Here is a 25,381-nt window from a genome sequence, read left to right as displayed (position 1 = left end):
TGCAGGGTATGAAGGGCATTATCAGGTGTTATGTGTAAGTGCTGCAAACAACGTTTACCCGGTAGCTTGATTTTGTGGCCCCGGTCTCAGTTGGGTTAGGGTTTCAGATTTTTTGTTTTTTTAATGCAACTGGGCAGCAGGGGTCGCTGTTAGGTAGGTCTTCGGTTTACGGTAGCCAGTGGTGGGATGATAATTTGTATACATAAAATTATTGCGTTTTGTGTAAAACTATCGTAGACGGCATTAGATCAGTTCAAAGTTAAATTTTAGCCTGCTTTTGCACTATAAACAATTATAAAATGTGTGTGTGAAACCGGCGCAATGTGTTTCGTGCACGTGGAAGACTACATTTCCCATGATCCTCACGCCGAATCAGCCTCGGCCAATAAGAAGTCCGTTTGTTGAATGGGCGCAAAAATCTGTTGTCTGGGTTCACAGGTACACATTGAGAGAGTTAGTCTTGTCAAAAACAAAGGAAAAAATTATTTAACTGTAATGAACGTTACTGAGCTTTAATCCAGTGAGGGGCACGAGTGAAGCGCGACTCTTCGGGAGACAGGTCGCACGTCGTGTCTAGCGTAATGCTAAACAATCTGCTCGCTGCTACTTCATGAATTGAACTCATATTGCTAGCCAGCTAACACGTTAGCGCTGATTCTTACAAACAATGTCCAGTCTACCACAAAATAACTTGAAGGAACAGCTAGCGAGGCACAGCAATGCTGCTCAAAGCAAGCAGTCTGTTGCTAAACCTAAACCGGGGTAAGTATGGCCAAAAAACTGCAAGGATAAACTGCTAGCTAACTGTACGCTTTGCTAACAGCACAAGGATGGATACGTTTTGTTATTTACTGTACACTCTGTTTTAGGGTGACAGTGCTGGGCATGCGATATGGTTTCGAATTGCGACAATTTTACCTCAAAGTCTGTAAGATTGTCTGTTAGGCTAGCTGTCTTAACAGTCATATTGTTTTTATAATTCAGCTCCTTTTGTGTGTAATTTTCAGGGCTTTTTCTTTCAAAAAGAAGTCCTCATCAGGTACGACCAAGGTGGAAGTCCCTACCAAGGTAATCAGCTCAAATGCTTTGGCAAACAGGAATGTCAATGTCCCCAAGAGCAGTTTGGTGACTAAATCTCCTTTGACATTTTCAAACAAGCTTGAGAGACCTCAAAAATCCAAAATCAACAACTACTTCTCTGTAAGTTCAAAATGCAAGCCAGATACCATCAGCCCAGCAGATATTGCCTCTCCTGCATCCCAAACACCTTCAGTGGTCTCTGATATTAAGTCGGCACCAGCTCCAGCTAAATCTAACAGCCAGTCTTGTAGCAGTAATTCATTCAATTCCACAGCTCTGGATGTGTCACGTAGTTTTCCTATGGACAACTGGGATGATTTAGATGACTTTGAAACACCAGCCAAGGGAAAAAACAACTCATTCAGTTCAGAAGTATCAGAGAAAAGCAGCAAACTACTGCCATCCCCTACTGGAGAAAAAGCAGAATCGACAGGGAAATTAAACTATGATTCCTTATTTAAAACATCCAAATTAACTAGCAAGAATGGTAAACAAACCTGCATGGAAACAGATGAGCCGGAGGAAAATGTCAACACCACTGCAGTTTCACCAGGACCCAGTTTGAACCAGGAACCAGCAGACTGGTCAGATGAGGAGGAACTTGCCATGAAGATGAACAGAAAACATCCTGCACATCTAAAGCATATCATGAGTGACAGTGAAGAAGATAATAATGCTGAGCTGGAACCTTTTAAAGGAGGCACAGGTAACTGCTTGTTTATTTTAGGTATACACTGGTCAGCAGATTAAATTAAAAAAAACAAACAAACTATGTGCTACCATGTGTTACTCTATAGGTAACAAGAAAATATGGATTGACCCAAAGACAATAGAGATAGATGACAACTCGGAGCCTGAAGATAACCTCGACTGCATTCCACCTTCACCCATCCCTGATGAGATCACTTACACAGGCTCAACACTGGAGACAAGGTCAGAATGTAAACTTGCTTGCATATTTTACCAATCATACTTGTTTGGAGCAGCCAAAATGTTTGAATGTTCTCTTTCATCCTGGAAAAAGTTGTTACTGGCAGCAATCTCTTCTCTGTAGTGATAATAGTTAAATTGATGGGGGAAGTTTTAAGTATAGACAATATAAATTCAAGGCTCGCAAAATTTCAAAATCTCTGGTAGCCCTTCGGGCAGGCCCTCTTCAGTTTTTGGTAGCCCAAAATAAATTTAAGTAGCCCGAATAAAGAAGAGAGCAATTTTTTAATGTTTTGTTTCCTTTACAATATTATACATTAAAGTATAATATTGTAACGGAAACAAAAATTAATCAGAAAGTTGTTAAAATACAAATCACAACAACTGTATAAAAATCACAGTCACCAACTCAAATACTTGTTTCTAATTGAACAGAAATTTCTATGAACTTGTAAGAACTGTGTAGAACATGAATCAGTCTGTGTCAGATCCTGAATCTGAAATTTCCACTGAAGTCAAGGGTAAGGGGTGAGTGGAACCAAGATCGAGGCCATTTGCTTTTTGAAGTTTGCAAAGACTGCTAAATTTTGACAATGGTAGTTCACTCTTTGCAACATAGTACGCTTTTGAAAGATTTTTCAGGACTTCTGCTTGTGCTTGGTTTATTTTTAGTATGTTTTTTGCAATTGCTGTTTGTTCTGGGAAAGATATTGCAGACTGGGCAATAATGCATTTCTTGCATTTCTCATGGTCTTTCTTAAAATTACTGCTCCCAGTTACAAAGGCGCTTGTCGACTCAAATGAAATGAAACTCACAACACACCTGGCAGAACACCATGTTATTTAGCTTGTCATATTCCAGCCACAGAAATTCTTTTGTCCATGAAACCAAACAAGCTGAGCTTTCTTTTTGCCTCATAGCCTGATTTGTCATAACTTTTCCGTTTTGTGGTAGGCTTTTCATTGGCTGCCCCTTCTTCACCCTGACCTGTCTTATTTGGCTCAGCAGAACTAAAATACCGGCGTAAATCCTGCTGCTTTTACACACGTACTTACATAACGGTCAGCGATTCTCTGCGCAATCAACCTCTCACGTGTTTAAGCTTGCTGTGGGAGATTTCACTTGTCACGTTTGAATAGTAAGCTAATGAGTGATAAGACGATGTCAGAGGAATTGGTGCGCAATTAATCGTCACTCACCAATCAGTGCTGCCGCTCTCTACACACCGTTCGCGCGATCGCAAAGTGAAAGTGAAAGCAAAAAACAAGCGCAAATTCAAACGCGATTTCAATATGTCGTATATTGACAGTGGCTCATCGATGCCAATGACATAATTACTCAGCTACATTTTCGAAAGAATGCAAAAGCATTGACATATATTTTCCCTTCCTATGATAGCCCGACGGGCAGGGCTGAGATAGATTTTGGTAGCCCGACTGGAAAAATCGCTAGCCCCGGGACGTCGGGCTAGCGAGCCCTGAATAAAAGACAGCCTTGGCTTCAGAGATGGTGCCAATGAGCAAAAGGCTTAAAACTGAATTTCTTTAATGGCCAGCAAGTTTGGTTCCTCCGAACTTCTGATCTGTGGGGAAAAAGACCTGTGGCGTTTTCATCTTTGACCTTAATAAATACTTAGCTGATGAACTTAATCACTAGTTTCAGGTCATATTTATTATAACATGAAAGTCATTTTAAAAATTATGGTTGTTCTAAGAGTTCTAAATGTATCACATGACTTGCTTTATTTTCAAACAGAGCTAAAACAGCTGATGCTGAAATTGGAGATAATGCTGTGAAATCAAAGAGCCCCGTCACACTGCATGAACCATCTGAGCTCTGCTTAAAAGACAAAACAAGTGAGTGTTGTGCTTTAAAAAAAAAAAAAAAAATTAAAAATCCTATACCTCATTTTATTCAAAAGCATGTTTTGTTGTTTTTTTCTTTCCATGTATTGAATTCTTTTCAGATGAAAAACTTTTTGCTATCATGGAGTCCATTTGTGCTCTGGTTGACTCCGTCCCTGAACATGAATTAATTGCTTTGTCCTGTGGAGATGAACTTTTACTGAAGAGGGCCCAGAGGTGTGTTAGCTTTGTGTGTAGTTTTGGCATTATTCATGGTGTTTTAATTAAATCTCAGTATGACCATAATCACCTACTTTTCTCCTGCAGGAAGAGAATTCTTGCAACTGGCGGTGACTGTTTGTTTAGGATGCAGCAGCCAGACAGCACAGTGATTTCTGAACCCAGCTTCAAAGAAACCTCCTTTTCAAGCAACGGTGTTTCATCCAACAGCTCTGTGCCTGTGGACTCCAAGAAGCCTCCTCAGCATAGAAGATCTTCAGTCATCTCTGTGGACTATGACTCTGATGACTCTGACAGTGTTATTGATTTAAAGCCCTTGGATAATAAGGACAGCGGGGCAATAGGTGTTGAAACTGACAGTATCTGTGACTCTCCATCAGCACACAGGCTCACAAAGCCATCTTTTAATATATCTGAGAAATCGAGCATTGATCTTGATGGCTCAGACCTCTTCTTCTCACCCAAGGAGTCAGAGAGTGGTGTGCAGAAGAAATCGAACAACACCCCAACGTTTGTAGCTGCTGAAGATGAAGAAATGGATGACTTCTACAATGACGACTTTGATATAGACGACTTTAATGACTCTGATATCCCAGATTACTTTGACGAACCACAAACTTCATCAGCTGTGACTACAGCAGTGAAAGAGGGGGGGCCGAGCAAGTCCTCATGGGAGAAGAAACCAACAACACCTACTTCTGCTCCAAAGCCGTCAACGATTTGTTCTCCAGGCAAGTCATTTTGTACTTACTGAATCTATTTTTGAGGCATCTGAGAACAGCCAATTGTTTCCCTCTGGTCCACAAATCTCAGACATTTAGATTGTTTACACATTACAAGTGTATTGATTTCATTCACCTGAAATGCAAAACTCCATATGAAAGATAGATTTAACAGAAAACATGTGTTTTTAAAGGAGGTCTGTCATACCTGATAAACACGGGAACTGATTTTTGAGGAACTTGTCTTTTTTGTGTTTCTATTTGCAGAACCCACATTCAAAAACCCAGCTCATGATCGCTTCAGAGGCTTCAACTTCCCTCATTCACAAGAGATGATGAAGATCTTTCACAAGCGTTTTGGACTTCATCAGTTCAGGTTTAATCAACTAGAAGCGATTAATGCTGCACTACTGGGTGAAGATGCGTTTGTTTTAATGCCCACAGGTTTGTAAAAGCATGCTTACAGTAGCAATACAGCGGTTGCTGTGAAGATGTCCAGGCATCTTAAACTGTTGTATTATTTTAGGTGGAGGGAAAAGCTTGTGCTATCAGCTGCCTGCCTGCGTCTCGCTGGGGGTCACTGTGGTGGTTTCTCCACTCAAATCACTCATTGTAGACCAGGTGCAGAAACTCACCACTCTGGATGTAAGTATACTTGTTTCCACTCGTCTATTTGATCAGAGAAAAGTTTGAAGTGCTTATGCGTGTACTCAGAAAGTGTATTAAATAAATTAGTTAATTTAATAGTTTTAAAAAGCATTTTCATTTTTACAGTTTTTCAAAACTATGGGTCATTTCATATCTTAACTTTTGGCAGTCAGATTTGGTTCATTTCACCAATTGGCCCCTGTCTGCCACCTGATTACTTGATCATGATTGAATTATAACATGCATCTCAATATCAAGGCCCAGGGGCCAGAATTTGCCAGGCAAAGACTCCAGTCTGGCCCAGGGGAAGGCCTTTGAAAATGTGAAGGAGGGCATCAGTTATGCACTGTTAACTGTGTTTTTATAAGTCTTGTTTTTCCTGCTGATAAACACCTCCCCTATGGCCATTCAATTACCAAAGTAATTAGGTAACATATAAACAATTAAATAACAGAAAAATTCGTGTCTACAATTGAAATGTGTTTTTTCCAAAATAAGTAAAAGGACATTTTCTGTGAGTTAACAAAAGTTTTCTGCTTTATAATTAAATCACGGTCTGAGCAATGATGTGCCACAGCCTTTTCTGAAATGTTAGACATTTATTTCTCACAATTTAAGTCCAAAGAGTCATGCTGACAAATTTCTTTAATTTACTATAGCAGCATTTCTTTATCATGTAGATACTGCATTTGATTTGCTTATATCAAGATATCTGAGGTATTAAATATATAGTTAAACTTCCTTAGACTGACGAAGAGGAGTTTCGCTTGTCCAGCCCACTTGCATTAACATTTTCACTAACAGCGCCACACTACATGGAAAATAGTAATTTCAGTCTTGGTTTAGGAAGTTTGTTATAGTCCTAGTGTTTTTTGTGTTGTGGTTTGTTTTGTGTTTTTGTTTTTTTAATTTTTGTTTTTATTGTATTGTTCTACATTTCAGATTCCAGCAACAAGTCTATCTGGTGATAAAAGTGATAGTGAAGCATCGAGGATTTATATGCAGCTTTCAAGGAAAGATCCCATTATCAAACTGCTCTATGTCACACCTGAAAAGGTGAGCTTTTTGTGACTTGTAATCTAATTTTGAAAGATTTAATTATGTTATAATTGGATAATTAAACATGTCTGTAACTATAAATTTTGTAATGCTTAAAACTGACGACTCCTTTTATTCCTCACTCCCCACCAAAAGCTGAGTGCGAGTAACAGGTTAATCTCCGCACTGCAGAACTTGTACGAGCGAGGCCTTCTGGCTCGGTTTATCATAGATGAAGCCCATTGTGTCAGTCAGGTATGCTCCTTTTCTTTCATGCGCACCCAGTCCTGCTGTACGCTTTTATTTTTAGCAGCAGCCATTTTGAATCATCCCATCATTTTAAATCTTTCAGTGGGGCCACGATTTCCGCCCAGACTACAAGAAGCTGCATGAACTGCGTCAGAAGTTCCCCAATGTGGCAATGATGGCTCTGACAGCCACGGCTACCCCCCGAGTGCAGAAAGACATCCTCAACCAGCTGAACATGAGTCGACCCCAAGTGTATGTGTTCACTAAGCCTCTGGCTTAGATTTATAACGTGTGTGTGTGTGTGTGTGTGTGTGTGTGTATTTTTTTTTTTTTTCTTGCTGGATCAAAAAGCAAAATGGTAACTGAACATTTTTCTTCCAATGTGTTTTCAGGTTTACAATGAGCTTCAACAGAACAAACCTGAAGTACGCGGTGCTGCCCAAGAAACCCAAAAAGGTGGATGAGGACTGCACCAGCTGGATCAAGAAGCACTATCCACGTAAATAATTCAGTACTTTCTCTGATCCTGGTGCATGCTATTTTCAGAACACTGTCATAACTGCTGTGTTAAATTTTTAACTGTATATGAACACTTTGAGCCCTCACATGTCTGGAACAGTATGTGGGAAATCAAAACAGTTTGCAGACAACAAGCCAAGTGGATTACTGTGTAGAATTTTATTATATCAAGTTGTTGGATGTTATTTTGGATAGAAGTAAAATCCCCAAGTTCTTTTAAATCTGTGTTTTGTCGGGGGTTATGTGCATGTGTCTGTTGTTCTGATGCAGGGGACTCTGGCATCGTGTACTGCCTGTCTCGTAACGACTGTGATGCCATGGCCGAGAGTCTTCAGAGAGCAGGGTTATCAGCCCTGTCGTATCACGCAGGACTCAGTGACAGTGACCGAGAGTATGTGCAGAGCAAATGGATCAATCAGGATGGTTGCCAGGTCAGCTCAAAACTCAAATTATAGATATTATGAACATAACCAGCAGTCTGGGTACTGGCCACAAAGACGAGATCACTAGATGGTTGTGTAATTTAAAGTACAGTTTTGAGTCATGCTTGATATCGCTCTTCCTTTCATTGCTGCCAACAGGTCATCTGTGCCACCATAGCCTTTGGCATGGGCATTGACAAGCCTGATGTGCGCTATGTGATCCACGCTAGTCTGCCTAAATCGATGGAAGGATACTACCAGGAGTCAGGGAGAGCTGGCAGGGATGGAGAGATCTCTCACTGCATTCTCTTTTACTCCTACACCGACGTCCAGCGCATCAAGAGGATTATCAGCAGTAAGTGATAGAAAATCAAACCGTCCAGGCCAGTTCAGCTCCTAACATGTTTACACAGTGTCTTTTTGGCTTCTTGCATTATCGCAGTGGACAGAGAAGGCGACAGACACACCAAGGCAACTCACTACAACAACCTACACAGCATGGTGCACTTCTGCGAGAACGTGATGGAGTGCAGAAGAATTCAGCTGCTCGCGTACTTCGGAGAGCTGAAGTTCAACAGAAACTTTTGTAAGGACCATCCAGATGTCAGCTGCGACAACTGTACCAAACCCAACGTAGGAATCATTTCTTCTATGTCGATGATATATGTAACTTACCGCCAGCTGTTTGTAATTGACCATCAATGTTCCTTAAAACAGCAATACAAGATGCGAAATGTGACTGAAGATGTGAAAAAGATCGTGAGGTTTGTCCAGGAGAACTGTGAGAAAGTCGGAGCAAGGTTTGGCAAGACTGCTAACCAAAACAGACTGACCCTCAACATGCTTGTGGATATCTTCATAGGTACAGTGCATACACAAGCAAGCAGTAAAAATGCATTTGGCAACTAGACAAGTTGATATTCCCAGTACAGTTGTTTGAATTATGTATGGTTAAAAACTGTAAATGTTCTTTTATGTCAGGCTCTAAAGCTGCCAAGGTACAGACAGGAATGTTTGGCATTGGAGCAGCCTACTCCAGACACAATGCTGACCGTCTTTTTAAAAAGCTGGTTCTGGATAACGTCCTGGTTGAAGACCTCTACATCACCAATGGTGGGCAAGCTGTGTCTTATGTCTCCGCTGGAACAAAAGCCATGAATGTGCTGTCTGGACACATGCAGGTAAGAGGTCGCACATCAGCATTTAAGGCCTTTACAGACCTGACAGGCATGATAAAATCAATTATCAATTGTTTTTCATGGTGCTTTTTAATTTGCTTGCAGTGTGCATTACAAATTCATATCCTAAAAAAATGAATTTGTCATTTTTACTAGAAACGATTGGTGTACAAAGGGCTTTAAAGTGTCATAAAGAGAGGTAGAGTAGGAGTATGCATTGAAGTGCTGCCAGTCATTGAAAACATTGCTGGCTCTAATCATTTCCCAGGTGGAGTTTTATGAGACCGAGAGCGCGTCCACCATCAGGAAACATAAAGCTGGCACGGCGAAGAACGTCTCCCGGAGAGAGGAGATGGTGCAGGAGTGTCTTAAGGAGCTGTTGGATCTCTGCAAGCAGCTGGGGAAAGCGTTTGGCCTTCATTATTACAACATTTTCTCCACTGCCACATTGAAAAAGATAGCTGGTAATTAAACTTCTCAGACACAGAACTTTTTATTTAATTTCAAAAGCAAACATTTTGTAACTTGACACGCTTTTTGTCACATTCAGAAAAGCTTTCTTCTGACCCTGAAGTCCTCCTGCAAATTGATGGTGTAACAGAAGATAAACTGGACAAGTATGGAGCTGAAGTCATTCAGGTCCTACAGAAATATTCTGAGTGGCAGCTACCTGGTAAGAGATCCTACTGAAGTTTTGCACATTGCAACTTTTTGTATCAGATGATGGTGTGCTGTCGTCAACCTATCTGGCAGGTGGGCAGCATGTACACCTGAGTTTGTGAATAAGACAACTTGAAAATGAGGCGACATAGAAGCTTCCAATTCTATCATAATGTATCTCGGACCAGTTTAAATCTGTGACCTCAAGGTCAGATGTCAAGGTTTCTTAAAATCTTGTGAATGTGATAACTTGAGATCAAGGTGTGTAGGATTTTGAAGTTGACACCATAGGCATGTCTATGAGGAAGCTGACCACTAGCACTAATTTCACACATTGTGTTTAATTTTAATTTTTGTGTTTAATTTTTTGTGTGTATCAGAGGAGCAGGCTGACAGTGGGGGCGACGGGTGGATAGACACGGCACGAGGTCGCACTCGTGGAAATGATGAGGACGACACAGAGTCCTCCACCTACTTCCGTAATAAGTCTGCACAGGGACAGAAGAGAAAGAAGGCTCCGTTCTTTAAGTATTCCAAGAAGAAAAAAGGATGTGGCAACACAAGCTCCAGTTCTAAAGGGTCTGTAGAGTGTTTTCTCACATGTCATCATCCAGTTGGAGATCATATTTGCCAATAGGCGTCACCTTGTAACTGAACTCTTCTTTTGCTTTCTTTTGTCTTGCTGTGGTGGTTTTTGTGGATTTAGCCGTGGCTACAGCAGCAATAAATCCTGGTCGTCCTCCAGCTCCAGGGGTGGAGGTCGAGGGTCCAGGAGCTCAGCAGGTGATGCATCAGCAACCAGGAGACCAGGATTACTGGCAGCCCCGATGCCTCAAAGCAGCCAGCGTCCGTTTTTAAAGCCAGTATTTTCACACTTTAGCTAGGACTCCTTCGTCCCGTATCTGACTTTGTAGGCTAGTAAGCTAACTTTCTAATCCACCAAGCTGCTGCTGCGTGTTGGACCAGCTAAAACTGCATTTTCTGTACAGTTATCGCATATTTATATTGTTGTACATTTTTACTTGAATTCTGTGGCCAGAATCCTTCCCTGCACATTTATGTGCTTATCTTATTTGATAATAAAAATAAATTAAAATCTTATTCATGAGTACCAATTTAACTTGTTTTGGGTTGGTTTTTTTTTTTTTTTAAAACACAAAACCACACGAGCAGCTGCATCTGTTTTTAACATTTATTTCAAGTTTGAAGTGTCTTATTTAATGGCACCAGTTACAAGGGACTATTGGAGAGAAACAATATTTTATACTGACTTGTACAGAAGGTTACCTACAGTACAAACATTGGTTTCGGAATGGATCAGACTGAACAAGAACTGGATTTGGCACATGGATATATATATATATATATATGTATATATACTTGTATATTTAACATAATTAAACAGCAATCTCCGATCTGAGGATAGAATGAGGCAGACTAGAGAACACGCCACCAGACATGGATATGCATATACACTCACTAACGTGTATGCACAGTTGTGTGAAGGTCTGTCTACTGGGAGCGAGCAAAGGGGCAAAAAGCAGAGCAAGATGTTTTGGGTTAGTTTCATTAAACCCTTCGCACCATCCACATTAATGTGACAGGGGCTCTGGCCAGGAAGGAAATCAAGCCAATTAAGAACAAACCTCCTAATTGTGGTCAGGTAAGTTGGTTTGTGACTGCAACAGAAATCTTAAATTCTGATTTTTTTTTTATTTTTATTTTTTTAGCTGTTTTAGCTAATAATGACTCAGATATGTAGACAATATAACACGTCACAGTAAAGTGCAGTCCAGTAGAATTTAAAAAAAAGCAACCTCAGGCATGAAACTTAAGATCTTTTTGTTACAGCCTTCATAACAATCGATCAAAGGTTTACAGAAATCTGTGGTGCTTGGCTGTCGTATGAAATTGCATTTTAAATCCATGCAGCTTCTGTTACTGGGTTAATTCTCATCACGTGTATTTTACTTTTACTAAAATTAATGTTTCATCTTCCACTGCAACCACATATTTTTTGAAAAAGTACAAGTATGTCGCTTCTTGTCATCTCCCATGAAGTACAGTAACTGCAGAATATGTAAACGTGGCGCCGCAACTGAAATGTAATGTCAGGTTAGTCACAGGAAACAGGCTTGCAAAGGTTTTTGCCTGCCTGTTGAACACTAGAGTCTAAGATAGAGCTAAAAACAGTTTTTCCCCTCTTGGTTTGGGAGATTTAAGGATGGAGAAGTCTGTAGCTGAAAGAGATGTTGCGCCTCTCTGTCTCCAATCCTTCATTTTTGCCACTTTGGTAAACTGCAGAGTGAGGATCCAGGCACAGGGAGCAATGTTTCGCTTAACAGTGAAACAACAAAGAAAACAGCAGAACAAACATCCACACAAGAGGTCTCTGAGGAAAATGCCATTTTAGAAACTGTGATTATTGATTGCAAAGGTAACCGAGCGTCTAAGCGTTCGAGTCCAAGCATCGTTGTTCGAGTGAGCACAACAGCAAATTGGGGGGATAAATTTGACTCATCAAACATTAGTCATCATTAGATCTTAGTATACATGTTTTTCATACAACTTTTTGCTCTTACAGCTGTTTATTGCTTCATGAATAATGCTGCCTTCTTTTTTTTCTTTCTTTTTTTTTTTTTTTTAAATTGTTGCATGTTCAGAGAGACCGCTTAAGCTACATAATGCTGAGAGATGTGAAAGGAACACTTTTAAAAAAAGATGTCTACAACAATGCAGCCTGGCTGGACTAAAGGGTCATAATGACCTCAGTGAAAAAGTAATAAATATGTAGTATGAAATTACACAAAAAAAAGTCAACCCACCCACCCCGCTCCAACCCCTGGTAGAAAAAAATGTGCTTTTTTTCCTTTTCTTCACATAAATAAGCTCCTGCACCAACAGCTTTCTTGCTAGTGTTGCTGTATTGATTCCATGTTTCCTTTTAGCATTGTGCTGAGAAATGTCAGTGCTGTTACCTCCACCAGAGATAACGATGGCCTGTGAAAGACAATTAGCCAAAGGAGTGGATCCAGCCACAATGCCAGCGTGCAAGCTACTCTGTCTGCAGTCAGGCCGTAGCCGAGGACTTATATGCTCAGTTTACACAGGAGCAAACAAATCAAGTAGCACCATCAAGCCTTTAGTGGAGCAGCTGCAGGAGGGGATGTGTAAAAAAACCAAAAAAGAAAACATTAACCCTGTACAGCCGTTGACCAGCCTTCAATTCCCAATTTACATGGTAATTAATCCTTCAGAACTTCTCTACGTCTCTTTCTCGTCACCCCTCTCACTTCTCCTCCTTCTCTGCTTTAGTCTGTCCAAGCCTCCACTCCGTCACCGTGAATCTTGCTTCCACTCCTACATGACACACTAACACATACACCTGCACTCGGTGCAGGAGATAGACACACAATACAAACTCCCCCCCCCCCCCCAGATTTTAACCAGAATCCAGCAGCCACGACAGTTATTGCTCCCTTGAGCTGTGAGACGAAAGAGCCTCAAGCCTGACCGAGACACCAAGGGGCAGATGTTATCTGATATAATCCTCCAGATAAAGAAAGGGTTCCTGTATGCAGTCTGTCTCCACCAAAGTCAAGATTTCCGGTTTCACATTAGTTAATTCTAGATTAATTTATTGTTTCAATGTGATTTTCCTTAATCTGACCAACAGAAACTGTATTTATAAATGCAGAGAAAAGATAATTATTGCATTAATAGTAGCTAATTTTATGCAATATCAAAACAGCCTCCAGTTCATCTTCTAGCATTTATCACTCCCAGTTTTTTTTAAGGTTAAATCTTTACAAATGTCAAATTAATTTGCGTGTTTGTTTTTCGCTTTTTTTAAGAGGACCTTTTATATCCTTATGAGTAGCTTCGCATGAAAAACAGCTTAAAATAATGATTATTTACCTCATTCTGTGCTTTAGTGCAGCCCTTCAGCTTATCTTCTGTCTGAAATGAGCCATTTTAGCTCTTCCACTCCATCAGGTGAGTGGTGGTTATGTGCGCACACAACCAGCACTGTGTGCCTAAACATGACCATATTAGGGACATCCGCTCTTACTGACATCATGCAGGTCCAAGGGTCCAAAAATAAAAAAAATTAAAAAATCAAACTGTCAGCAGCCTGAAGCCTGAGCTTCTGTCTCACATGGATTATTTGCACATTTGTATACTCAACTATCTGAAATATGAGCATCCAGCATATATATATTTAAATATGACAAAAAAAGAGAAAAGCCTAACAGGTCCCCTTTAACGTAGATCCAGTCAGTCAGGCTCCGTCACCTCTCCAAATTCTTCAAGTAAAATAAGATATGATAAAGTTATGAAAGTCGGACATATGTTTTTGAATTATTTACTATTGGTGGTACAATGACATTCCAGATTTAATTCAGTCTAAATGGTCATTAAAGTTGCACACACTCTGCTGGTGGAGTGATGGGAGGCATGATTAGTGTTGAATGGATCTGGATAAAAGCCCTGTTTTTTGTTTTTTGTTTTATTTTGTTGTTTTTTGGGTTTTTTTTCTTTTTTAGACCTTCCATCTTTCCATAAATGCTTCTGACCTTACAGCGCTAAAAAAGGTATAATTTAATCTCAATAACAAAATAACATTTCAGTTCTGTTAAAATATACATGGAAAACGTGTCAATATATATTAGGAAACAAACTAATTTGTACAAAAAGTACAGTATTACTCTTATTCTAACAATAATAATAATATAGTCAGAGCAAGGTTGATATGAAACCAAAATAAATCAAGAATTCTTCATACAAACAAATCATTGAAATTCATCGAATTTCAACGTGATGAAAAAAAAAGCAAATCAAATTAAAATGAAGAAATAACAAAAGAACTGAACCAACGAGCACATTCAAAGTTCTTAATTATTAAAACCACCTCAGCATTGCACATCTACCTAGACTATCATCTACTGGTGCCAGTGAATCTTTGCTCATCGTGAGCGTTTTTCTAACGTCTGACACTACTGGGCAAATAACACTACAGGTATTGGTACTTATTTCACCGTATCCTTATAAAGTGTTAGAAAATAACCTTGCGAACATTGTATACAAATGTATACTGAAGTCTAACTGTGTCTTAAGCTATCAATAAATTCTATATTCCCAAAAAAACTCATTAACCACCCTTTCTGTTTTCTGTTCCACACGCCTTCACTATTATTCCCTTCAAACTGCTTTGTTTTTCTAATGAGGTTAATCTGCTGCCGACTTCTGATGGGGATGAATCGATATCAAAAGCTATTACACCACTTTGACTCGCGTATGCTTCACAGCAGAAGGCCCTTTGACTCTGACGTGACTCTCTTCCATCTTTTACTGACAAAATCAACTTCCTTGATCACCATTCATGACCCCTTCTCCTTCTGCTAATCGTGTTTAAAAGCAATAAATAAGAAACGAAGGCAACGTTCATCTGTTGCGACAAAAAAAACATCTTCTGTTCCGGTGAAAGGAACTGTTTAAAATCCTTTAGTTCTCTGCTTTTCTCTTAAATTTTTTTTCCTTTGTTTTATTTGAAAAAATAAAATACCTGAAATGGCTTGAAATTAAAAAAAACTGCAGAAAAAAAGTGTCCTGGCTTTTGTAGAAAAAAAAAAAGGAAAAAAGAACAACGTAAGCGAAACGAGGAGAGGGTTGGGTGGGTGAGGGCAACTTAAAGTGGAGGAGGGGGAGAGAGATCCTGGCCCGGTGTTACCAGGAGTGGTCCAAGCTGTATGTCTGCAGGAGGAGGATGAGAGAAGCAGGGTTCATGGTTGGGACGAGGCTGCCCTCCATCACTCCGGAGTCCTAACCGTCTTGTCAGACCCCCGAACAGGTTTATGGACTCTACGACCTCACTCTCACTTGTTAATGAGCAACTCGCCCACCCAGCGGAGCTTGCAGGCAAACCACCGCCTGAGGGGACAAAAGTATTCGTAATGGAACTGCTCAAATTCGGGGGTCTGGCGGATATCAGTTAAAAATGCAATGTCAAGGTCTGACTCGGTGAGGATGATGAGGAGGAGGAGCAACACAAAGAGGAGTCCAATGGTCACAAGGAGCAAACGGAGGACACTTAAGACAAACTTATTCACCTGTTCCACCTCGCTGAGGGCTGAGTCCCCCCCTGCGCCCTCCTGTGCAGATCTACTGTCCGCACCATAATCACCCCGTTCCCCATACATAGGGGTGCCCGCTTCCGACTCCTTTTCCTCCTCAATGCTGCAGGGTGCTCCATTGATTTGGCGTGATACGGCTAGTTCCATGCTGTGCTCAGCCACCGGCGTGGGCAGGACGCTGTCAGAGGGGCTGTAAGCCTCGTCAGAGATGACTGCCATCCCCTCGCTGGTATCTGCGACCTGGCTCCGGGAGCGTGGCATAAAGGATTCCCCGTGGGACACTGAACGCACCGGTGTAGAGTGGGCACTGTCACGCAAGGACTCCAGACCTGCAGAGGAGTTCAAAGAGGAAATAAAACAAGGGAATCACATGAAATAGGAAATATTACACACATTTTAGACATAAAGAACTTATATAAACTTGGCTATAAAGGGGCTTTATCTATATGCTATGATAGTGGCACAATCGCAAATAATTTTGAGACTATTTTATACAAATTTCCAAACCTGCCTGTCTCTCCAAGGTTTGATTGGTCTTTTTAACTGAAATTAGTGCAAACCACAGCACAGAGACAGCACTCCCCAGAGGGATATCTGTTGGATGCTGCTGATGCTTGTAAATCCTATTTTAGTTTTATTAGATCTGAGCGCTACATTTGACACTGTGACTCACTGCATTTTACTGAATGGTCTCCAACATTAGGTTGGCATCTCTGGTACAGTCAGTTTTAAGGTGGTTTTATTCTTATTTATATGATAACTCTTTTAGTGTTGACATTGGCAAATCACAGTCATCCTTAATGAAGACGACCTGTGGAGTACCTCAGGGATCTGTCCTCGGCCCTCTCCTGTTTTTTCTTTCTCTACATGTTATCCCTGGAATAGATCATCCATAGTTTTCACATCTATCTTCTTCCTCACATTTGTTTTAATTTAACAGTTTTTTGAATTATAATTTTCTTTATTCCTCACTGTTAACCTCATTGTGCTGTGAGTATTCCTACACCTAATATGTTTTAACCTTTAACTCCTCTTAAATGTTTTAATTACTTTTTCTTCACTTGTTCTTGTTGTTGTTCTTCTTCTTGCTCTTGTTAATATTAAAGTGAACGGTCAGTTATACTTTCCATCTAATGAGGCACTCACACACACCCTTTACTGTAGTTCTGGTACTGTTGAAAGGTTTCTGTTTGACCAGCAGAGGTCTGTTACAACGTGCAGACACACAGGCTCCACTTTGAGAGCTGAAATTTGATCATGCTTTCTCCACAGTCAAGCAGTTAATGTGAATCACTTTAGGTAGTCTGTATTGTCCCAGGGGAAGATGTGTTTTCACAAGTCTGTCTACACAAACTATAGAAATAACCATGGCCAACATATCATATGGATCCTCCTCTCCACCCAGTGTGCATTAACACAAATGAGCACTAATAAAGTTTGTTTGTTCTGCTCTTTGAAAATCCAATATTGCCAACATTACTGACATACTCATTTTGAATCCAGTCCAAATGTAATGTACATATCCTTCAACAACAAAGCAAACAACCCACACGGGCTCTTACACAAAGAGGGTTGGAGAGTGCCGGTAGAAGGGCATCAACCCAACAGCAGGAGCGGTATCTTCACATTTTTGTGACACATCCCAGAAGGACCACTGGCAGAGCCATACAGAATGAACTCCAGCAGGCTACTCATGCATCTTTCCAGATCAGAATCAGACTCTATGAGGGTGGCATGAGGTCCAGACCTCCTTTAGTGGGACCTGGTCGTTGCCTCCCCACTGCACCTGCTGTCTCTCTGATTTGCACCAAAACAGAAATTTAAAGTGGTTTATTTTTCCTAACTGGACAGACTGATATCCCTGAAGTTTAACTGACTTCATGTTATACTGATCGACTATGGTTCTCTACTAATGATCGACTCCTACTGTGTTTCTTTCTTTCTTTCAACTCACCATTTCTGGGTCAAAATCACTAATCTGCTACATATTTAATGTTGTCAAGTTCACACACTTGAGTTTTTTATATTCTTGTTTTGATTTCATTTCAATTCTACTCATATTGAGGTTCAACTCTGATTTTGAATTTTGGTTCTTATCTGTGTAAGTTTTTGTGTTATTATACTGATATTTTTCCTTTTTAAAAAAAATCATTTTATTTCTTTCAATTCTTTTCTTGATTTTATTATGATGAATCTTTATGGAATACATGACCAATTTTTTTTTCCCGGAAAGACAGTTATGCATTTATTTACACAAATGCCTTGTTTAAAAAGAGAATGTAAATATTGAAAGGAAATAAAAAAGAGAGGAATGGCATGCAAAACACACTGGAATCAATCAAGTGACATTACATTTACAGTATGTGCCCTTGCTATTACTGTATTAGAAGACCGCAAAACAAACGTCTCTGACCAGAAGTGCCATAAGGCAGAGCTGCTACTTGACTAAAAACACTATCATCCCATAGTGTTACAAGCAACTATTGAACAGAGGTTCAAAGATATACAGTACTGCAGCTGAACTGGTCATAGTACAGTACAAGAGAGGCACAGTATAGATGTCAGTGAAGATGAGCTGTTGAGCTCTTTGCTGACGTAATCACATTCCCCACAGTGTCAAAGCAGGAACATTACACCTTTACTATAAAGAGAAGGGATTAAAATTCAGCTTTTGATGAGGAAGCACAACACGAAAAGGACTTTTTAAAAACTGTAAGAAAGTAGGGCAGATTATGCCCGGCACCTAAGCCTCTGCAGACATGAAACTTAAGTCAAGTGAAAAGAAAGTAGCATAAAGGCTGTGTGAATGTCAGCGGCTATCTTTACTCAAAGTAGATCTGTCTCAGTTTATTCTGTGTTATGCTTACAGCAGCGAGCCAGTGAGTATAAAATGTGTTTGCCATTTGTATCTGCCATATTTAGAGCTCTAAATTTTGAACACTCTAGCATAATAAAACTTTTACAGAAACCACACACACCACATTATCGTGCTGTACTCTTGAAATATGACAATAGTGGCTTAAATTTGCCTGTCCAATAAGCTGGAAGCGCAGAAGACCACAGGAATTGTATCACTTTCACCTCACTCAGGAGGCAGACACTAATTTAGAATAGAGAACCGGCACGTCCATGTAAAGCACACTCCTGGCTGGCTCTGTGGTGAGTTTACCTGGAGGATTGCTGGGCTGAACGGAAGGTAGCGAAGCGCCAGAAAGAGGGGTAATCTTGGCAGACCCCTGCGGCCCAGTCAGGGCAGGGTAGAGGGGCAGGACGCCCAGGGCCTTCCCCAGCAGTCGAGGCCCCAGGCTCAGCACACGAACTTTCACATCCCGGTAGCAATGATTGATCATACGCAGGTGGACATTCACCCGTGTGGTGATGCGGATCAGACACTTCACCATGGCTGCAGCGTGCACGTGCTTATCCTGTCCTTATGGTCCCTTTCCAGAGTCCAGGCCACAGGGTGTGTTTGTGTTAGGCCGAAGGGTTCTGCTTTAGTTGCGGAGGTGAAAGAGTGGGTTCCTACAGCAGTACTACAATCACTAGCATTGGCCTGGCCTGGTTTGGCCCCACCCAACCCAGTGACATAAATGGAGTAAAAGACCCAGGTTATTTTCAGCTGGCGTATTAATACCGCTGCAAGTCACCCAGTCAGCACACACACTGGTGGGTGGGTGAGGAGGGGTGCAGGGAGCTTTCTTCAACCCACAGCAAAAGACACTCTAAGACGGTACACCTGCTTCTGACCTCTGAGTCCACTGAGTGGTGGTATGTACTTGAAAGCCAGGCAGGCAGACCAGGTCTAACCCTAACCCACAAAAGGGGTGTACACCTGCTGTGTCCATCTCAGATAACAGAAACACTCAAGCCACCTGTTCAGGGCCAGGAGGCCTGCAGGTGGGCTGAATAAATGACTTTAGCTGCCACAGTGTTGCACAACATGCGGTCAAACATACACACATCTCCAAAATGCTGCACTGAAGTGAGGCACGCTGACTGACGCACACACCTGCAGCATGTCCCACCAGCATGGACTGCTCCACACAGCTCTAGTTACATCATGTGTTTGTGTGCACAAGCGTTTTTTTTCTCAAGAAGAGGAGGATCTCACGCATAAGATCAAGATTAGATCTTGTTATTGACGATTTCAAATTATGCATGTCAGTGATCCAAGTGAACAGCCCCTGGCGCTTGGTATGGTAATAGTGTGGAACTCAGTTCTTACCCTCCATGATAGATATGTGCACAGCTCTCCGACGCGTGCGCGGTACGCTGCTGAGCCGCGGCCCGTGGGTGATGGATGGACAACTTCTGCTAGGCACGAGGCCAGCCCTGCAGAGACAAACACAGACAGGAATGCGTAAACATCTGAGCTGTGAGTGAAGGTACTGTGGCCAGTAGGCGCTGCTGATATAAAGACATCTACAGTAGCTTGCTTCCTAAGAAAATGGAGGAAATTAAAGAAAATTGTGATCAAACATTCTGACCTCTCCTGAGTTCATAACTCTACCTGTGTATTTCTGGAGGTTCGCGTTTGATTTTGGCACTCTGCTCCATCACCTCTTTTGCCACTCGCCCACTGTTATAAAGCACAGAGACGATGCTCAGGATGAGTTCCACATACACGCACACTCACACGCACAAAACCATTCACCCACCACGGTCTCACCCAATGCTATGAAAGCTATAACTGCAGTGGATGAGTATAGTAGATGAGCATCATGATTGATTTTGTCCTGGTGAATTCAGCAGTTTGTAACTGAATTACACCCAGTAAGACAAATGCACACACAGACTTCTTGGCAAAAAATATAAAAACAATGATCATGGTTTGCCTTTTAAAAGTGAACTCCACATTTAACTGACTCGAGTGTTTTGGCATCGCCATCTTGTCACTGAGAAACTGAGGTCAATCTAAAAGTAGCCATGCTTTTAAGCATACACACTCCTATGTTTTCTAAATGGGATTATAATTTACAAAATGAACATGATGTTGTATTAACCAAGACTTAAAACCAGTGATTAAGACAATAAATGCATTATGAAAATGTTTATAAAGGTCATAAATTAAGAAGCAGGCTTTTCTGTAAACTTGATACTTTTTGTTGTTTTTTTGCACCTAGAGGAGTGTCATGCTTTCTGGTCATGAGAAAAAAATTAAAATGCCATTTTAAAGGCACTTCCTCATTGGCTTTCCTTTGTAGACCCAGAAGTTCTCTATGGCTGCTTTGTCACATTCCCTCAGCTGTATTTATGCAGATAGGTTTAAGTTTATCTTCTTAGAGTTTAAGATTTTCTACTATGGCCAAAAAGCTTCCTTATCGCTGGTGTAAGGAGCTTTACTAATAACTTTTCAAGAGACGATTTAAACAGAACACTGTTTGCAAAAAGAGACAAATTTTAAATGTAATTTTTCATTACAAACTAGAGTCAGAAATCTTAAATTGATATCTGAAAACCAGTATAAACAAAAATACAAGAATTATAATTAAATTAATGTAGACAGGAGTAATAAACTAGACTCTTTGGCCACTTAATTAGGTACACCTTTTCAACTGTTCAAATGCAAATATCTAAATTCACTGCATTTAGGCATGTAAGCATGGTCAAGACTGAGCGTAGGAATGGGAAAGAAAGGGGATTTCTGTGACTTTGAATGCTGTTGGTGCTAGACGGGCTGATCAACTGGGATTTTCCCACACAACCATCTCTAGGGTTTACAGAGAATGGATTAAAAGAGAGAAAATACCCAGTGAGCATCAGTTCTCCAGTGAAAAAGTCCTGTTGATGTCAGAGGACAGTGGCCAGACTGCTTCGAGCCAATAGGAAGGCAACAGTAGCTCAAATAACCACTCGTTACAAGCAAAGTATAGAAAAAGAGCATCTCTGAATGCACATCACAATGTTGAAGCAGATGGGTACAGCAGCAGAAAAACCACACAGGGGGCCACTCCTGTCAGCTAAGAACAAGAAACTGAAGCTACAGTTTGGGCAGGCTCAGAACAGACGACTGGAAAAACATTGCCTGGTCTGATCAGTCTCAATGTCTCCTGTGACATTTAGACGGTAGATTCAGAATTTGGTGTAAACAACATGAAAATATTGATTCATCCTGCAGTGTATCAATGGTGACAGTGGTGTAATGTTGTGGGGGATATTCATTTTAAGCCCCGTGGTATTTATTAAGTATCATTTAAATCTTATTTCCAATGTTTCCAGCACCTTATTGAATCTGCCATGAAGATTTAAAACAGAAGCAAAAGGGAATCAAACCCGCTACTAGCACAGTGTACCTAATAAAGTGGCTGGCAAGTATTTAAATATTCCGTAATTTTTATGTCATAATATAGATTTAAAACAGATACAAAGAAAAAAAAACGTGTCATGACATCAGTCCCCTTCATTTCCCCCTCTGTGTCCTCTGTCTTGGGAGGTGTCAGTCCTTTCCTCCAGGCAAAGGTACCCTGACTTTAAAGCACAGAAGGCCAGGAGGCCAAGTCTTCTGGGAACACTTCTCTCCACTCCAGCTGGGGGTTTTCTGCAGTGTCCTCCCCTCCCTGTCATCAGTCATATTGCCTTGTCGTGTACTCTACCTGTAGCGGAAACGGCTGCCCTTGAAGAATAGGTTGCTGCTGGACACAGTGCGAACCTGACTTGACTTCTCAAGCCTGATGGAAAAAGGAAAAGAAGAGAAAAACAAAACAAAAAAGTAAAAGTAAAGAAGCATTCAATCAAAGACAGCAAGAAGGAAAGTAACGATATTATCCCATATATTCTAGGGAGAATATGACCCTAATACAATCACACAGTTAAACCCCGAATGCCTGGGATCTTTTGTTTTCTGAATCTCAGAACAAACCAGGAACTAGGATCAAATATTCTTTTACTAAATTATGCATGTCATCTCTTTGCACTTTGGGCACTGCATCCTCAACAAGGCTCCATACAGGACTCAATGTTTATATTGTCATACTAAGTGAGACATGAATATTTAATATTTCATGTTGCTTTCGAGGGATATTTTTGCTTCTATCTTGTGTCCTCTTTTGCTCCCACAGACTTCCAAGAACAGAAAGATTTTAATACGTGGAAAGCTGATAAGAGATTAACAGTCTGCCACTTCAGGGAGTCATCGAAAGGGTCATGTAATATTTCCCGTATCCGTGAGTGTGCTAAGCTCGACCGAACGCACGATCCTCCCAGCCTCTGAGCTCACACACTGAGCTTTTTGGGGTTTTTTTTTCTATTAACCATGATTCCTGGGCTGCAGAGAGCAGAGGAGACTCGCACAGTTACTCATGGCTGAGACAGGGGACCATATCTCAGAAGGAGCACGAAAGTGCTTGTGGTCTCGTGCCAGTGCACAGTCGTTCACTAAAGGTCAGCAGCAGCTCACACCTCATTTTCTCGCTGACAAACAACCAGGAAGGGAAGTGCTCTGAGGATACTGAGGTACCATAATGCTACCCTGCCTGTCAGAGCAACTACATCATGATGAAAGGTTGAAAAGAACAATTCAATTACTTACTTATAGAAAGCTTGATTCTCCACTCCACACTTCCAAAGGTGCTTGCATGCCTCCGGTGTGGGTGCAAAGTATGTCAAGATGATCTTTTTGTCCTGCACGTTGAAAATAAGTGGGCGTGCAGGACAATATAACAAATTGTGATGGAAACTTTCTACAGACACACTGTCATCAAAACATGCTTTTTCCAACAATTCATGCTCTCACCTCCTTCTGATTTGCATATATGTGAAAAGTCTTGCCTTCAAACTTGAGTTTGGTCACCTCGTTCCTGTGCGAGAAACAGCACAGTTACATGTACAGCAAGCACGAACACAAAGCCACAGCGTCTTTAAATATTCATGATAGTTCGCATAAACAGTCACAGATATGTTTTGGATGCCAAAATAAAAAAGTGTTAATATTCCCTGCAGACAGGGAATGGAGAGTAAGGGAAATCTGAGTGCTGCTGATGGCAAGCAAACAAAGCCATTAGCCTAAATGCTGCAAACATATTACGTAATAAGTCTGGCTGCATAATCATGAAGGTAACCTCTTGACTTAAAAGCATGCAGGTAGAAGTTTAACAGAAATGCACCACGGTGTATAAACTTTCATTTAACCAATGAAGCATTTCCCTGAATTCAATTAAGCTCGAATCAGCTGCAAGTACAAGCTCCTAGTATCGGGCTCTTTCTTGATCTAGTTTGCAGTTTAGCTGCTGTAATTAGCCATCTGTGTTCATGCGAGCCCCCGGCTCGTGTCACAGGTAGAGGCAGATGGAGTCGCTCTGTTGACTGTGACTGTACATCCAGCTGTTGTGCACACGCTGTTTCATGTAGATTACTCTGCATATAAAGCATGTATGTCAAATAAGATTAAGTAAAGGCCCGCAGTAAAAATGTTTGTCTTCTCACAGATCTGCTGTGAGTTGAGTACTCGAGGAGTGCGCTGCGATTGGCTCGTATGAGAAAATGTTTCACATTTGGCTCACCATTTGAGAAAATGAACTCTCTTGTTTCCCTGAAGCACCACAAAACCGAACGGCGTGAAGGCGAGAAAAGCGGGGTTCCCAGATACATCCTGAAGAACACAAAACAATTTCAAAATAAAACTTACATGAGATAAAACTGAAGATTATCTCAAAGGAATATTTAACCATTCAAGATGGACAGAAAAGCATTTACAACATGTATAAAGAGAGCAAAATAGTCATTTTAAAAAATGCCACCCAACCTTGCATGGATGTGGATCAACACCATAAGTCTCCAGCATCTGAGCTTTCTGTAGGAAATTTCGCTCTGATGTTTCAGGTTTCTGACCACTAAGAGAGACCAATTTTCTGTGTCAGTCCACCACAAACATTAAAAATGAAACACTGAGATGTCTAAAATTCAAAAGGCAAAGAAGAGAGGAACAAACAAATTAATTCCAATAATGAGATCCGCTTGTTTAGTGAGACTAAAAGAGGTAAAGATGAATAGCGCCCAAACAGATCAAATAGGAACACAAGATCAATTGAAGCAAATAAAATATAGGATGACAAAAAAAAGAAACATTTATTATTGATGTCAGCTTCTATTCTGGCTGTCACATTAACGTAAGTATTCAGGGCAGCTCTGCGCTTACATGGTAGTAAGTAAAAGACACACCACTAGTGGGCAGCAGTGTCTCATACGGTTTGTCCTTCTCCTCCCACAGCATCAAAAGTAGACTTTTGCAATTCTGTCTCTACTGTGACTCAGATTATTTCTTTAAACTGATTTTTGTTTTTTAATTTTTGTTTGACTTGCCCCCTATTTGTTCCAGAAAGCTTTATCTATTGAACAACCTCGAAATAATGCAAGATAACATAGTGGCTCATTCATTCATCTTTTAAAAATGATGCAGATGAATGAATTAAATGCTTAATCAGCTCAGTAGCTGTCTCCAAAGTGTTTTTTTCTGTGCCTCTTCATGAACCCGGTCCATCAGATCACTTTCACTGCTGCTTTTCAGGTTAATGCTGTGGCTAGGACCCATTGCTAATAACTGTTCAAATAAAGGGCAAGCTACAGTCTAAGTGCTTTTCTCCGCTATCTGCTCAAATAACAGATGATAATCTGTCTATCCAGCCCAGTGCAAACCATTGATACCTCATCAAGCCAGTCAATTACATAAATGTCAAAGCGAGTCTAGTGTTTCTTTTGGCTGAGGGATTGCAGATCATATA

At 40.8% G+C, this 25,381-nt stretch overlaps 2 protein-coding genes across 8 annotated transcripts in view; one reads left to right on the top strand and one right to left on the bottom strand.

Moving 5' to 3' along the window:
- Positions 1-386: 386 nt before the first annotated feature.
- Positions 387-10,646, top strand: blm (BLM RecQ like helicase). 2 transcript variants are annotated; one of them, XM_005470751.4, is made up of 22 exons: positions 388-762; positions 1,008-1,068; positions 1,159-1,786; positions 1,878-2,013; positions 3,767-3,867; positions 3,978-4,092; positions 4,183-4,826; positions 5,085-5,261; positions 5,344-5,462; positions 6,408-6,521; positions 6,660-6,758; positions 6,856-7,004; positions 7,145-7,251; positions 7,542-7,702; positions 7,853-8,048; positions 8,136-8,326; positions 8,411-8,555; positions 8,675-8,874; positions 9,140-9,335; positions 9,422-9,544; positions 9,912-10,110; positions 10,238-10,646. In XM_005470751.4, the coding sequence occupies exons 1-22, from the start codon at positions 668-670 to the stop codon at positions 10,413-10,415; spliced, it is 4,134 nt and encodes a 1,377-aa protein (XP_005470808.1). In that variant the 5' UTR covers positions 388-667; the 3' UTR covers positions 10,416-10,646. The 2 variants fall into 2 exon arrangements, with proteins under 2 accessions (XP_005470807.1, XP_005470808.1); XM_005470750.4 differs by having other exon boundaries at positions 387-762; positions 1,008-1,786.
- A 63-nt stretch (positions 10,647-10,709) lies between these two features.
- The window catches only part of frmd5a (FERM domain containing 5a), a 66,751-nt gene continuing 52,079 nt past the window's right edge, over positions 10,710-25,381 (bottom strand). For 2 of the 6 annotated variants that reach the window (XM_019361610.2, XM_025908620.1), the window contains exons 6-13: positions 24,406-24,493; positions 24,164-24,252; positions 23,398-23,461; positions 23,194-23,285; positions 22,259-22,333; positions 20,176-20,244; positions 19,891-19,997; positions 10,710-15,994 (exon numbers count right to left, since the gene is read on the bottom strand). In XM_019361610.2, coding sequence (XP_019217155.1) covers positions 15,408-15,994; positions 19,891-19,997; positions 20,176-20,244; positions 22,259-22,333; positions 23,194-23,285; positions 23,398-23,461; positions 24,164-24,252; positions 24,406-24,493 — 1,171 coding nt within the window. In that variant the 3' untranslated portion in view covers positions 10,710-15,407. The remainder of the gene's footprint in view (positions 15,995-19,890; positions 19,998-20,175; positions 20,245-22,258; positions 22,334-23,193; positions 23,286-23,397; positions 23,462-24,163; positions 24,253-24,405; positions 24,494-25,381) is intronic. The other 4 variants (XM_025908619.1, XM_025908617.1, XM_025908616.1 and 1 more) reach the window with 4 other exon arrangements.

Source organism: Oreochromis niloticus, linkage group LG7, assembly GCF_001858045.2.
Source record: "Oreochromis niloticus isolate F11D_XX linkage group LG7, O_niloticus_UMD_NMBU, whole genome shotgun sequence".
Lineage (NCBI taxonomy): Eukaryota > Metazoa > Chordata > Actinopteri > Cichliformes > Cichlidae > Oreochromis > Oreochromis niloticus.
Note: the sequence above shows the minus strand (reverse complement) of the source record. Positions and strands in the feature narration are given on the sequence as shown.

What these genes read in the sequence shown, in the direction of transcription:
- blm (XM_005470750.4), top strand. Translation starts at nt 668, where the DNA reads ATGTCCAGTCTACCACAAAATAACTTGAAGGAACAGCTAGCGAGGCAC. An exon ending in GTTGCTAAACCTAAACCGGG is followed by an intron (nt 763 to 1,007) that starts GTAAGTATGGCC and finishes TGTAATTTTCAG; the next exon opens with GGCTTTTTCTTTCAAAAAGA. An exon ending in ACAAGCTCCAGTTCTAAAGG is followed by an intron (nt 10,111 to 10,237) that starts GTCTGTAGAGTG and finishes TTGTGGATTTAG; the next exon opens with CCGTGGCTACAGCAGCAATA.